Genomic DNA, 14,906 nt, shown 5'->3' with positions numbered 1-14,906 from the left:
ATGGCTTGATCGACCCTACTCAGAGAGAGAAAAGGACATTTCCTTCCTTCTACCGGATCGATCCCAATGAAGTTCCTCAGTATGTGGGCTTAGTCCGGCTGCTCCTGCATTTCCACTGGAACTGGGTCGGGCTGGTTGCTCCCAGTGATGACAGTGGTGAAAGTTTCATCCAGACACTGACACCAATGCTCAAGCAGAATGACATCTGTGTGGCCTTCACTGAAATGCTGGAGATAACTAACAGGACTGTTATGGCTCTAAGACGACTTATTTATCTTTCTAGATCTTGGCATGAATCCCTAGTTATGATTCTCTTGGGGAACATAAGAGTTCTACTGTTCTTTCTTCAACTCCAAATGACCAAGGCTTCCTTAACCAAGGTCTTGATCTTGACATCGCATTTTGAAATTGCTGAGACGGGGTCCCACTTCGGCTGGCAGCGTTACAAAACTTTCCATGGCGCTTTGCACTTCAGAGTCCACAGAAGGGCTGTGCCAGGATTCAAGCATTTTCTCCAGGCTTTAGACCCACTGCAACCGCAAGGAGGCATCTTTCTCCGTGAATGGTGGGAAGAGGCATTTAACTGTCAGTTTCTGATTTCAGGCCAAGCCACCGTAAGGAGAAAGATAGATTGTACTGGGGAGGAGAAGCTGGAAGACCTACCACCTCCCAAGTTTGAAATGAGCATGACCAGCCACAGCTACAGCATCTACAATGCTGTCTGTTCTGTGGCACACGCATTACATGCCGTGTCCTCATCTGGATTTCAACGCAGAATGATAGGAGAAGGCAAGAGGCTTCTGAATATTCAGCCATGGCAGGTACTGTTCTCATTAAGATTTGGCAATGTTATAAAATGTGCATTGATGATTTTTTAAAGGGCAGAGCCTTGAAGCAAAGAGTAAGCCTGGAGGAAGGGCTATTAGTCCATTCTAAAGATCCTAAGAGGCTAAGACAGACATTCCCCATGGATATTCTTCATGGCCATAGTCCCCTTAAGGAACATTAGGAAGTGAATAAAGAATACTGAAATGTTGTACTGCTTCTGTAAGAATTACATACATAGAAATATAGCTAATGAGGAGGGGGAGACTCAAGCAAGCCCCCATAATACACTGCCCTGGTCTATAAAACAGTATTTGCCCCGCACTCGCAACCCGCAGAAGCAGATAGCAGCCAGGTCCCCTCTTCATGTTTCTTCTTGCCAGCTGACTGGAAAACTTCCTATACTTCCTGGAAGATGGGCTGTTGGCAAGGGACGGGTTGCACCTTACAAAGGCAGGGAAGAGTGTGTTTGGTCACAGCTTGAAGAGCTTCGTCAGGACGGCTTTAAACTGAATTCTACGGGGAAGGGAGATGTAAAGTTGGGGGTAACAATGGACGTAGGTGCATGCACTGCAACGGAGAGAACAGCTCTAATAGCGCCCAATAATAGTCTTCAGACACATGTAGGAAGAAAGCCAGACTATGAAGCACATGGTCATCGATGTCTATATACTAATGCCCAGAGTATGGGAAACAAACAGAACCAACTTGAACTCTTAATACGAGAGCAGAATTATGACTTGATAGGTATAACTGAGACTTGGTGGGATGACTCCCATGACTGGAACACAGCAATTGAAGGATATAACTTGTTCCAAAAGAACAGGAGGAACAGAAAGGGAGGTGGGGTTGCACTGTATGTGAAAAATACGTATCTCTGCACAGAAATACAGGAGGATGACCTTGGTAGCCCCATCGAGAGCATCTGGATCAAAATAAATGGAGCAAAGAATAAAAGGAACCTGGTGGTCGGAGTCTATTACCGGCCACCCAACCAAGGAGAAGACGAGGATGAAACTTTTGAAAAGCAAATAGCCAATGTTTTAAGGAAGCATGATGTAGTAGTAATGGGGGACTTCAATTTCCCCACTATTTGTTGGGAGACCAATTCTGCAAAACATGGCCCCTCCAGGAAATTCCTGGCTTATGTGGCGGATAACTTCCTCCTACAGAAAGGAGAGGAAGGAACTAGAGGATCGGCTATCCTTGACTTGATCCTAACCAACAGAGATGACTTAGTGGAGAAAGTAGCAGTTACAGGAACTCTGGGGGAAAGCGACCATGTTGTACTTGAGTTCTTGGTTCTAAGGGAAGCAAAAGCCGAGTGTAGTCAAACGCGTAGCCTGGATTTTAGGAAAGCTGATTTTAATAAACTCAGAACAATGATCAGTAAGGTCCCATGGCAAGCGACGCTAATGAGAAAAGGAGTCCACGATGGGTGGGAGCTTTTAAAAAAGGAAATTCTCAAGGCATAAATCACAAACAATTCCAACAAGAAGAAAAGGTGGAAGACAACAGAAGAAGCCAATGTGGCTTCACAAAAAGCTTAGGGATGACCTGAAAACAAAAAAAAAGACACATATAGGAAGTGGAAAGAAGGCCAAGTAACAAAGGAAGAGTACAGGCAGGTAGCACAGAATTGCAGGGATGGCGTCAGGAAGGCTAAAGCTGAGAACGAGCTGAGGTTAGCGAGGGAGGCTAAAAACAACAAAAAGGCTTTCTTCAGCTACGTGCATAGTAAAAGGCAGAGGAAAGAAATGGTGGTTCAGCTATTAAATAAGGATGGCAAAACGATAACAGATGACAAAGAAAAGGCAGAGGTGCTCAGTTCCTACTTTGGCTCAGTCGTCTCCCAAAAGAGGGTCTATGACCCCCCTAGGAAAGGCGAAGTACAGGTTGAAGGGGCAGGATTGCAGCTTGAGATCGATAGGCATATGGTCAAGGAACACCGAATTACTCAGAATGAGTTCAAACCTCCAGGGCCAGATGAACTGCATCCGAGAGTAAGAAAGGAACTGGCAGAAGAACTCTCAGAACCGCTGTCTATTCTCTTTGAGCAATCATGGAGGACGGGGGAAGTGCCAGATGACTGGAGGAGGGCTAACGTTGTCCCTATCTTCAAAAAGGGTAAAAAGGAGGAACCTGGGAACTACAGACCAGTCAGTCTGACATCATAAAGCAATCCATCTGGAAGCACCTTGAAAACAAGGCAGTGATTCCTCGAAGCCAACATGGATTTGTCAAAAGCAAGTCCTGCCAGACGAATCTGATCTCATTTTTTGATCAAGTCACCTCCCTTGTGGACCGTGGGAATGCTGTAGACATCATATACCTCGACTTCAGCAAAGCTTTCGACAAAGTGCCCCATGATCTCCTGATGAGCAAACTAGCTCAAAGTGGGCTAGATGAAACAACGATCCAGTGGATCCACAGTTGGCTACAGAATCGGACTCAAAGAGTGCTTATCAATGGGACCTTCTCAAACTGGAGAGAGGGAACGAGTGGGGTACCGCAGGGCTCAGTCCTGGGCCCAATGCTCGTCAACATTTTTATGAATGACTTGGAGGAGGAGGTGCAGGGAATGCTGATCCAATTTGCAGATGACACAAAATTGGGCGGGATAGCGAATAATTTGGAAGACAGAAACAAAATTCAAAGTGATCTGGATAGACTGGAGCGCTGGGCAGAAAACAACAGAATGACATTGAATAGGGATAAATGCCAAGTTCTGCACCTAGGAAAAAGAAACCAAATGCACAGTTACAAGATGGGGGATACGTGGCTCAACCACACTACGAGCGAGAAGGATCTTGGAATTGTCGTCGATCACAAGCTGAATATGAGCCCACAATGTGATGTGGCTGCAAAAAAGGCAAATGCTCTTTTGGGCTGCATTCATAGAAGCATAGCTTCCAAATCCCGGGAAGTACTAGTTCCCCTCTACTCAGCACTGGTTAGGCCTCATCTGGAGTACTGTGTCCAGTTCTGGGCACCGCACTTGAAGAAGGATGCAGACCAACTGGAGAGGGTTCAGAGGAGGGCAACAAAGATGATCAGGGGACTGGAAACAAGCCCCTGTGAGGAGAGAATGAAGGAACTGGGCATGTTTAGCCTTGAGAAGAGAAGACTGAGGGGAGATATGATAGCACTCTTCAAGTACTTGAAAGTAGGGATGTACGAACGTTCTGCCATGGATCTCGGGGAGGCCGAATGCCAGCGCATTCAGCCCCCTGAAATTGGTGGCGGAACAGCCCGCCACCCCCCCAGGACGGGACTTACCTGGGGCGGATCTTCCTGGCGGCAGCGGCTCTGGCGGCGGCTCCGGCGGCGGTTCGGCAGTGGTGGCTGCGGCGGCCGGTCTTCTGAGCGGCTGCCGCTGCTGCCATTTCCAGGTTAAAAAAAAACAAAACGTGATAGGCTACGTAAATCTTTACATAGCCTATCATGGCTGACTTTAAAAAAAAAACAAGAAAAATGTGCGTACGCAAATGGCGGCGGCCATGGCCACCGCCTTTTGCGTTCCTTATTTTGGCACGTCTTGGTCTACGTAAACATTTACGTAGACTAAGACGGCGAAAATAAGGGGAACCCAAATAGCATAGCGTCTACGCTATTTGCGTTCCCCTTATTTTCGCTGTCTTAGTCTACGTAAATGTTTACGTAGACTAAGACGTGCCAAAATAAGGAACACAAATGGCGGCGCCCATGGGCGCCACCATTTGCGTACGCGCATGTTTTTTTTTAATCAGCTGTGATAGGCTACGTAAAGATTTACGTAGCCTATCAGGGCTGACTGCAGGGATGCAAACGGTGGCGGCTGTGGCTGCTGCCATTTGCGTCCCTGCTAGCCAGCGGCCAGATCTCCGGCTGCTGGCGGAGCCGGCCAGCGGCTCTGCAGAATCGCTGCGGACCACAGCCGGCCGGCCAGGATTCCGGGGGGGGGGGAGGAACGGAGCGCCTCCCCCCCTGGCGAGGATTCCAGGGGGAGGGATGGAACACCTCCCCCCGCACCATCAGCATAATCCCCGAAAGGTAAGTACCTTTTGTACATCCCTACTTGAAAGGTTGTCACAGAGAAGAAGGCCAGGATCTCTTCTTGCTCATCCCAGGGTGCAGGACACGGAATAATGGGCTCAAGTGACAGGAAGCCAGATTCCGGCTGAACATCGGGAAAAACCTCCTGACTGTTGGAGCAATACGACAATGGAACCCATGACCTAGGGAGGTGGTGGGCTCTCCCACACTGGAGGCATTCAAGATGAGGCTGGACAGCCGTCTGCCGGGGATGCTCTGACTTGGATTCCTGCATTGAGCAGGCGGTTCGGCTTGATGGCCTTGGAGGCCCCTTCCAACCCTACCATTCTATGATTCTATGATAAAACCTCCCATTTTTGTCTCTTTGCTGATACGAGCCTACTCCCTCCAGCCTCCACCCAAAGATGTGAGACTGTGTTGTAGCAGATTACTCCACGTAAGTCCAACCCCCTGCTCAGTGCAGGAAGCCTGATTCCCAGGCCGTCTCCCATCCAAGTACTAACCAGGGCTGACCCTGCTTAGCTTCCGAGATCAGGCACACCCAGCCCTTTGGTCATCTGGGCACCACTTTTGCCCCCAGACTGCCCTGCCCCCCATGAACTCTCCCCTTTCCCAGAGGTGCCCCCCAAGTTTAAAATGGCATCTGTAATGGCTATGGAACACCCAAAGTGACAAAATTAGCTTGCAGAACTTTTAAAAATCCTTTTTGGTGCTCTGTAGCTACTATTTATATGTTGCTGACTTTGGGGGTGGGGTCTGTAGCAGGGGCTGGCAGGAGACTCATGTGTCCCATGGGCCATGTTTTGCCCGCCCCTGAACAACAGGGTACAGACAAATACAATCTCCTTACTGGATGGCCATCACTTTAGAAGACACCAATCCCCTCTCATAGTCACAACCCGTCACCATGTTGACCCACTGTTTTTTTCATTCCAGATTCTTGCTTCCTTGCGGAATGTCCAGTTTAACAACAGTGCTGGAGATGAAGTCTCTTTCATGGAAAATAGGAAGAGATATGATATCCTGAACTGGGTCTTCTTCCCAAATGGGTCTTTTGATCCTGTGGAAGTCGGATGGATAGATCCGGTGGCTCCCCCAGGCCAAGACTTCACCTTTCACTCAGAAGTGGTGGTGTGGGCTACAGAGGTGGGGATGAAGTGAATGTTCTAGGGTCATGGGGGAACTAATGGATATTGCAGTTTATAAGGTGGTTGTTCAGGCAGGCATTTGGGGTGGGTTAGGGTATTTTTTTAGAAACATTATGTTTTAATGTAGAATTTTATTGTTTTAAAACTGTTTGTATTGCTGTACATCGCCCAGAGTGGCCAGGTGACTGGCCAGACGGGTGATTAAGAAAACAAACAAACAAACAAACAAATAACAGGATGTCTTTTTGGATGAGACCAAAGTCCTCTTGAGCCCAGGGAGGGGGAGCTGCCCTGTTGTACTGCACATGCTTTCCATGCAAAGTGTCCCAGATTCTGTCTTTGGCATCTCCAGATAGGGTTGGGAAATTATATGGCTCAGTTTAAGGGCCCTTCCTTCGTTCCTCCTTAATCAACTCTGGATTCAAAATTGTGGCCTGGGCATGGTAACAGACTGGATGAGGGCCAATACCCTGAAGCTCAGTCCAGAAAAGACAGATGTACTACTGGTAGGTGGCTTGTCTGTCCAGAGGAGTGTTGTGACTGGTTCTTCTGGCAGGTGTTGCACTCCCCTTAAAGACTCAAGTTCATAGCTTGTGGGAGCTTGTAGATCCAACTTCGTTAATAGAGACACAAGGGTCTTCTGTGGCACTTAACCAGCTTCAGCTGATTGTGCTGCCTACAAGACTACCTGGATAGAGATAGTCTGGCATCTGTGATCCATGCTCTGGTAACCTCTTGGTTAGGTTACTGCGATGTATTCTGTGTGCTGCTGCCCTTGCAGACAGTCTAGACACTTCAGTTAATACAAAATATGGCAATTCAGGAACTGACTGGAACTGGGCATTATGACTGTATTACGTCAGTATTATACTCTCATCCTTGGCTCCTCGTCCCTTTCCAGGCCCAATTCAAGGTGTTGGTGTTAATTTATAAATGTATAAAGCTGTTCACAGGTTGAGTTCACAGTTTCTGCAGGAATGCCTCTGCTCATGCTTTGAGATCATCATCTGAGTCACTGCTTCAATGGCTCCCACATCCTGAGACTGGGTGGGTGGCTACTCATGAGGGACATTTTCTATAGTGGCCCCCAAATTGTGGAATCCTCTCTAGAGAGGTCCGTCTGGCACCTGCCTTGTTGACTTTTAGGTGCCAGTCAAAAAACCTTTGCATTTTCCCAGGCCTTAAAATATTTTTTTAACTGTTGCTTGTGTTATTTTTAAGGAAACGTTAAAACTATGTTTTAAAATAATCATTTTCCATGCTGTAGCTGCTTGCATATTTGTCTCTACTTTGGAAATTATTTGAAAACATTGTTGCCACTTTTAAAACTTGAAACAATATTTTCATTTGTTTTATCATTGTCTTTAATTGTATTTGCTTTTATTACGTATGTCACCCTGAGGCTTTCAGCTATCAGGCAACTCATAAATTGAATACAATAAATGCAAAAATACATAAGTTAATAAGATAATAATAAGAATGAATTCTTATTTTACCTTTATGGGGCTACAGCTCTGTGACAGAGCCCCTGCTTTGCACGTAGAAGGTCTCAGGTTCAGTTTCCAGAACCTCCAGCTAAGGTTGGGAAAACCTCTCTTCTAAAACCTTGGAAGCCTCTGCCAGGCAGAGAGACAACCCTGAACTAGATGGACTTGATATAAGGCATGTTCTTCTTTCTGTCTCGGTATTATTTATTTATTTATTTATTTATTTGATTTATACCCTGCCTTTCTATCAAAAACTTGCACTCAAGGTGGCTTACAAAAACAATTTTAAAATAGATTAAATCAATAGAATACATTAAAATACAATAAAAACATAAGGATTACAGAATTAAAACAGCACCCAACCCAACAGACCCATTTACATGTCAAAGGCCTTCATGAATAAAGCAAACTCTGCTTGGTGGTAGAAGGACAGCAGAGATTAAGTGAACCGAGTCTGCCTTGGGAGGGAGTTCCACAGTCTGGGGGCAGCTGCCGGAAAAGGCCCTATCCGCCTTGCCACCAAACATGCTTCTGATGGCGGTGGTCTCAGAAGAAGGACCTCTCCAGAGGGTCTTAAGGACTGGGCAGGCTTGTATGACCCTCTGTTATTATTACTACAGATATCAAGAAGAGATTTAGCCTTTCACTTTCAATTAAATTGACGATTTTATTGAGCATGCAGTGGGGAACTCCACTGAGAAATTTCAAGATCCATTTACTGCAATTTCCATCACGTGGGAAACCTCAGCTGTTCATCTCTTCCTTTTAGGAGCCACCCTCTGCGAGGTGTGTGGAGAGCTGCTCTCCAGGGCACTGGAGAAAAATTCCAGAGGGGAAGCCAGTTTGCTGCTATGAATGCGTCCATTGTCCGGAAGGGACCTTTTCTAACCGGACAGGTAGCTGAAACTTTGAGAGCCATATTAAAATGCAGAATGTACTGGGACAAGAGTGGGGAAAAGAGAGACACAGATGAGGGCAGAGTCTGCAGTTTTCTCTATGGATCAAATTCAGTTTTCATTTGGAAACCTTGGCAGTTTTACTTGTTTGCAAATATTCCATAGCATTCATCATTATACAGCAGAAGTCTCGCTCCAAAGATGATCAGACATGGGCTAGAGCTGTATCTTCAGCCTATCACGTGGTGATGAAGGTAGCAAAAAAGGAATATTCTGCTGCCTCTATCACGTCCGCAGAGTGCTGTCCCAGGAGGCTGTTCCAAGTGATCCGGAGCCTGGTCGGTCCTGTGGCTCCGGAACCACTGGAGCATTCTAAGGCCTCCTGTGAGGCTTTGGCAAGGCACTTTGCAGATAAAATTGATCAGATTAGGTGTGTTATTCCGTGTGCTGTGCATACAGTTAGCTAGCGAGAGGCGGCCTGTGGCAAACCAGTTTTGTGGGATTGGTTCCAGCTTCTTCCTTCTGATGAAGTGGACAAGGCACTTTCATCTATAAGGCCGTCCACCTACTTACTTGATCCTTGCCCCTCTTGGCTCATTATGAGCTGCAGAGAGAGGCTGGGTGAGGGGATCAGGGTGGTGGTGAATGCCTCCCTTGAGGAGGGAGTGATGCCATCAGCCCTCAAGGAGGCAGTGATAAGACCACTCTTAAAAAAGCCCTCCTTGGATCCCTGAGTTCTGAACAACTTTTGCCCAGCGGGTGGTGGCGATGCAGTTGAAGGCACACTTGGAAGAAGCCAATTATCTAGATCCATTTCAGTCGGGCTTCAGGCCTGGGCATGGGACAGAAGCAGCCTTGGTCGCCTTGGTGGATGATATGAGGAGGGCTCTGGATACGGGCGAATGCTCCTTCCTTGTTCTCCTTGACCTCTCACCACGGTATCCTCCTGGACCGCCTGGAGGGGTTGGGCATTGGAGACACCATATTGCGGTGGTTCCGGTCCTTCCTCTCCGGCAGGTACCAGAGGGTAGCACTGGGAGAGGAGGTTTCGGACATGTGGCCGCTCACTTGTGGGGTGCCACAGGGTTCCATCCTCTCCCCGATGCTATTTAACATCTATGTGAAGCCACTGGGGGTTCACAAACATCATCAGGACATTTGGGGTGTGTTGTCATCAGTATGCGGATGACACGCAGCTCTGCCTCTCGTTCAAATCTTCACCAAGGTTGGCTGTAGAATCCCTGTCCAAATGTCTGGAGACGGTGAATGGCTGGATGGGGAGGAACAAGCTGAAGCTGAACCCTGACAAGACCGAGGTACTTTTGGTGGGAGACAAGAGGAGGCTGGGGGATGTCGACCTGGTGTTGAATGGGGTACGGCTACCCTTGAAAGACCAGGTCCGCAGCCTGGCGGACATCTTAGACTCCCAGCTGTTCATGGAGGCTCAGGTGTCAGCTGTGAGCCGGACAGCGCTGTACCAACTCTATCTGATACGGTGGCTGCGCCCCTACCTTCCCGACCATCTGCTCCCATTGGTAGTACATGCCTTGGTCTCCTCTCATTTAGACTACTGCAATGCGCTCTACATGGGGTTACCCTTGAAGACGGTTTGGAAGCTGCAGCTGGTACAGAACGTGGCAGCTCGCCTGATTAAAGGCAGCCGCCGGTGAGATCACATCACTCCAGTGCTGAAGGAGTTGCACTGGTTACCAGTTGTTTTCCGGGCCAAATTCAAGGTGTTGGTTTTGACCTTTAAAACCCTATATGGTTGCGGCCCAGCCTATCTTAAGGAGCGCCTCCAGCAACACCAGACAGGCCGCTTATCAAGAAGCCTCGGATGGCCTTCTGTCTGCCCCATCAGCCAGGATAGCTAGGCTGGTGAGGACGAGGGAGAGGGCCTTCTCTGTGGTGGTCCCACTCTGTGGAACTTCCTCCCTAGGGAACTCCACTATGCCCCCTCTTTAATGAGCTTCCACCACACATTAAAAACGTGGTTGTTCAGGCAGGCATTTCAGGTGGGTTAGGGTAATTTTAGAAATATGATGTTTTTAATGTAGAATTTTATTGTTTTAAACTGTTTCTATTATTGTACATCTCCCAGAGTGGCTGGGTGACCAGTCAGATGGGCGATAGATAGATAGATAGATAGATAGATAGATAGATAGATAGATAGATAGATGGCAATAATGTTCCAGTATCTGTTGCATTTTCTTCCGTATTCACATCACCTCAACTTTTCTTGATTTTTTTTTAGACTCTAAGTGGGATACAGACTTTACATCTAAGTCTGAGACCTTTTGAAATGAATGCAACTTAGGTTAATCATGATTAATAAATCTAACTGATTTCAGTGGGTCTGTGCTAAGATGTGTGACTGAGTCTAGATACAACCCCATGATTCCACCCTCCATTTTTTTAGCATCAGGCCCAAAGCTTTGGGGGCAGTTTTGATTAAACGCTCAGAACTCCGATCAGACCTAACGTTAGGCACTCAGGCTAATAATTGGGGTACCAGTCCCAAACAGATTGTCCTTTACCCTATATTGTCTCCTGTAACCTCTTCCTTAGCTTCTGCACCAACACATGTCCGACCCAGGGTTGTTGTTTCTAATCTGAAGAAAATGTCATATATTTATTCGTTCATTCAGAGGCCACTGGAGCTCTTGAGTTATGGAATTTGGTCTTTTCCCTATTTGCAGAATACTGAACATGACTTTGGTATAGGGGGCTGTCATATTTGCTTGTTTTCAAACTGGTTTGTACCTTGTCAAGCTCTGTTCTTAAGAAATAAGTCTCTGAAGCTAAAAGAGAAAGCAATCAAAGGGCTGTTGAACTCTTGGGTGCACAATAATATGGATATCAGCTCATTCCATCTCTGTCTTTGTGGACTAAACTGGCCCTCACAAAATGAACATCTCTCATGTTTCAGATACTTTACTAGGAGATCAGTCTTCTAACAATTGGAGCATGTTACCCCACTCCAGTCCTAAACAGCCTTTTTTGCAATAATGACTTTTGTAACCAGTTCCCCAGCCTCCAAATGAATACATGTCCTGAATCGAGAGTTCATATTATGAAGAAAATGACATTTATTTAATTATCTATTTGCTCATTCATTGTAGGCTGAAGTGGCCATCACATAATGAACATTTGTTTCATGTTTGAGATGATACAGGAGTTGCTCTTCATTCCAGATGCAGATGGCTGCACCTCGTGCCCAGAAGATCAACACCCAAACAGGAATCAAAACCAGTGTATCTCCAAGAAGATCCACTTCCTTTCATATATAGAGAAATTGGGTGTGACTTTCGCTTCCCTTGTTCTTTTCCTCTCTCTGATCACATCTCTAGTACTGCTAACCTTCATTAGACACTGTAACACACCAATAGTCAAAGCCAACAATAGAGACCTCACCTACGTCCTCCTCCTCTCCCTTCTGCTCTGCTTCCTCTGCTCCTTCCTGTTCATTGGTCAACCCAACAAAGTCACCTGTCTCTTCCGACAAGCTACTTTTGGCATTGTCTTCTCTCTTGCCATTTCTACAATTTTGGCAAAAACTATCACAGTGGTTCTGGCCTTCATGGCCACTAGGCCTGGAAATATGGCAAGAAAACTGTTAGGGAGACAACTGACAAACTCCATTGTCCTGGCCTGTCCCTTCATCCAAGCTGTAATCTGCGCTGTCTGGCTGGTGACCTCTCCCCCATTCTCAAACTTGGACTTCCATTCTTTGGCTGGAGAGATCATAGTGGAATGTCAGGAAGGTTCAGTCACCATGTTTTACACTGTCTTGGGTTACTTGGGTTTCCTGGCTCTTGTCAGCTTCGTGGTGGCTTTCCGAGTGAGGAAATTGCCCGACAGCTTTAATGAAGCCAAGTTTATCACCTTCAGCATGCTGGTGTTTTGCAGTGTTTGGGTCTCCTTTGTGCCCACCTACTTGAGCACCAAGGGGAAGTCTATGGTGGCCGTGGAGGTCTTCTCCATCTTGGCCTCTGGGGCTGGTCTCCTGGGCTGCATCTTTTGTCCCAAATGCTACATTATTGTGCTGAGGCCCAATCTCAATTGTAAAGATAATCTAATAAGGAGAAAGAATCTGTGATTTTAATACTTTGGAAAAGTCACTGCTAATTCATTTTCTGTTCCATCAGTCAAAATTCCCCATGCTGAAATATGCAAGTATTATGGAGTTACAGGAGTTCTCGTGATCCCAGTTTGTTTTATTTTAAAATAAACCTATCTGATCAAGACCATTATTACAACATATGTTTATATTGACTGGACAGAATTGTATTGTTGTTTGTGTGTGTGTTTCAAGTTATTGGGAGGTATAATAATCTTTTTGGTTTGGAATTGACCTGAATGATTTCTCAGGGGCCCCTTACAACCCAAAGATTCTGAGTGAAAAGACATTCAGGATTTCTTACAGCTCTGAAACTCTTGATCTAAGATTTCAGAAAAATCATAGTAGGGATGTCAGAGGATTCTGCCACGGATCTCAGTGAGGCCGAATGCCAGTGCATTCAGCCCCCCAAAATCCGTGGCAGAACGAAGCCCCCCCGCCCCACCACCCCGCGAAAGACGCGCAAAACGGAGCACTTATGGAGCCTGCAGCCGCCATTCACTTCCCCATTTTTGCCATGATAGTAAATACTTGTAAATACTTACATAGTACATGATAGTACATAGTACATGATAGTAAATACTTGTAAATACTTACATAGCCTATCATGGCTAATGCAGGGACGCCATTTGCGCCCCTGTCTTTCGCTGTGATAGGCTATGTAAATATTTACGTAGCCTATCACGGCAAAAAAACAGGAACGCAAATGGCGGCCACCATAGCTGCGAATGCACCCGGCCAGCAGCTCTGCAGAGTTGTTCCGGAGTGGAGCCGGCCGGGTTAGGATTTCGGGGGGAGGTGCGGAGCGCCTCCCCCTCACCGCGAATCACCCCTTCGAAAAGGTAAGTGACTTTCGCACATCCCTAAATCATAGTAGGTAGTTCTGTCTTTCTGGAAGAACCTTTTGTCTATAAAGGCTTCAATCATATTTTTTGGGTCTTTCCCAACACGATGTCCTCCAAATGCATTGTAATACTATTCCCATTACCCCCAGCTACCATGTTCTTGATAGCTATGTATAATGACCTAGAAGTAACTCAATGGAATTGACTTCTGAGTAGACATCTACAGGACTGTGTTGTAAGCCTGGAGAACCAAAAATGTCTGTGTCCCTTTTTCTCAAAGTGCCCAATGAGCAGCATCCCTTGGGAGCAAATTCCATGAAAGTGTTGCCTCAACACAAATGGAAGTTTTGCTTATGATATTTGAGGGAAGGTGTGTAAATGAAGGGTTGTAGCTCAGTGGTAGCGTGTCTGCTTTGCTATAGACTGTTGCAGGTTTAATCCCAGTGTCTCTAGTTAGGGCTGGGAAAGCCCCCTGTCTGAGTCTCTGGTCTAGATATACCAATGTTCCAACTTGGTATAAGGCAGCTTGCTATGTTCCTGTTTAAATCAGCCCTCTTTGAAAAATCATGAGGACCAGAATCTTTATTTTTCTTTTCTTTTTTCAGTGGTAGAGCTCATGGTTTGCATAGAGAAGGTCTGCAGTTTGATACCTGGCATCTCTAGCTAGGGCTGGAGAAGACCCCTGTCTGAAACCACTCCCAGTCCGTGCAAACAATCCTGAGCTACATGGACCGATGACCTGGCTCGGTAGAAGGCAGCTTCCTGCATTGCCCAGGGTGTTGGGAGAGAAGACATGACCAGTCTGTTGATCTTGTTTACACCCCATAAAAGACATAGATAATTCAATCCTGGCTTGCAATGTGGGAAGAGCCACCTAAGTCTTCGGACTGAGGGGGCAATGAGGTTCAGTGGGATGGATTTAAATCTGGACTGAGCGAGGAATGGCTTTTGATCCTGCTCTGGACTGTTACAGCTGTAGCTATAATCAGAGCACCTTCCTTCCAACTTTTCCTTGCCCATGACTTCAGAGTGTGAAGGAGTCAGCATGCTTGCTGTTGAAAGTAGGAGTCATAGTCCTATTCATCTGCCAGGCACCAGGTTGGAGATGGTTGGTAGAACCACTGCACAAATTGAAGCTGTGAAATAGATTTTAAAAACAATCCTAGTCCCATTGTTGTAGTGATAAAATTGGGAGTGTGGGGCGGGGGCACTAGTTGTAATATTCCCATGTTTTTTCCTTTCACCATAAAAACCATTCAGGAGAGAAAAATGGAATAGCTGCACATGTATGTATGTATGTATGTATGTATGTATTTCATTTTTATACCACCCAATAGCCAAAGCTCTCTAAGCAGTTCACAAAATTAAAAGCACAAAAATACAACAGAAAATACAATATAAAATATAATAGATTAAAACTACAGAGTAAAAATACAACCAGAGTTAAACTTAGCAGCCGTGCAGATATTTAAAAAGAAAAATATATTTCCTTTTAAAAAAATAAGAAAATATAAACAGGGCAGACATTTAAAAACAAGGCCTTTGGATTG

The 14,906-nt window shown here is 46.1% G+C and overlaps 1 protein-coding gene across 1 annotated transcript; it reads left to right on the top strand.

Annotated features, from left to right (window-relative positions):
* The first annotated feature begins 683 nt into the window (after positions 1–683).
* LOC146333818 (vomeronasal type-2 receptor 116-like) lies at positions 684–12,640 on the top strand. The gene is made up of 4 exons (XM_084826037.1): positions 684–821; positions 5,797–6,006; positions 8,265–8,391; positions 11,586–12,640. Exons 1-4 carry the CDS (start codon positions 687–689, stop codon positions 12,488–12,490), a joined length of 1,377 nt encoding a protein of 458 aa, XP_084682163.1. The 5' UTR covers positions 684–686; the 3' UTR covers positions 12,491–12,640.
* Positions 12,641–14,906: the final 2,266 nt, after the last annotated feature.

The sequence above is a fragment of the Heloderma suspectum genome, chromosome Z (assembly GCF_057233095.1).
Source record: "Heloderma suspectum isolate Gila_16-S chromosome Z, 16-S_ref, whole genome shotgun sequence".
In the NCBI taxonomy this organism is placed as follows: domain Eukaryota; kingdom Metazoa; phylum Chordata; class Lepidosauria; order Squamata; family Helodermatidae; genus Heloderma; species Heloderma suspectum.
Note: the sequence above shows the minus strand (reverse complement) of the source record. Positions and strands in the feature narration are given on the sequence as shown.

What these genes read in the sequence shown, in the direction of transcription:
- LOC146333818 (XM_084826037.1), top strand. Translation starts at nt 687, where the DNA reads ATGACCAGCCACAGCTACAGCATCTACAATGCTGTCTGTTCTGTGGCA. An exon ending in TGAATATTCAGCCATGGCAG is followed by an intron (nt 822 to 5,796) that starts GTACTGTTCTCA and finishes TTTTCATTCCAG; the next exon opens with ATTCTTGCTTCCTTGCGGAA. An exon ending in TGGTGGTGTGGGCTACAGAG is followed by an intron (nt 6,007 to 8,264) that starts GTGGGGATGAAG and finishes TCTTCCTTTTAG; the next exon opens with GAGCCACCCTCTGCGAGGTG.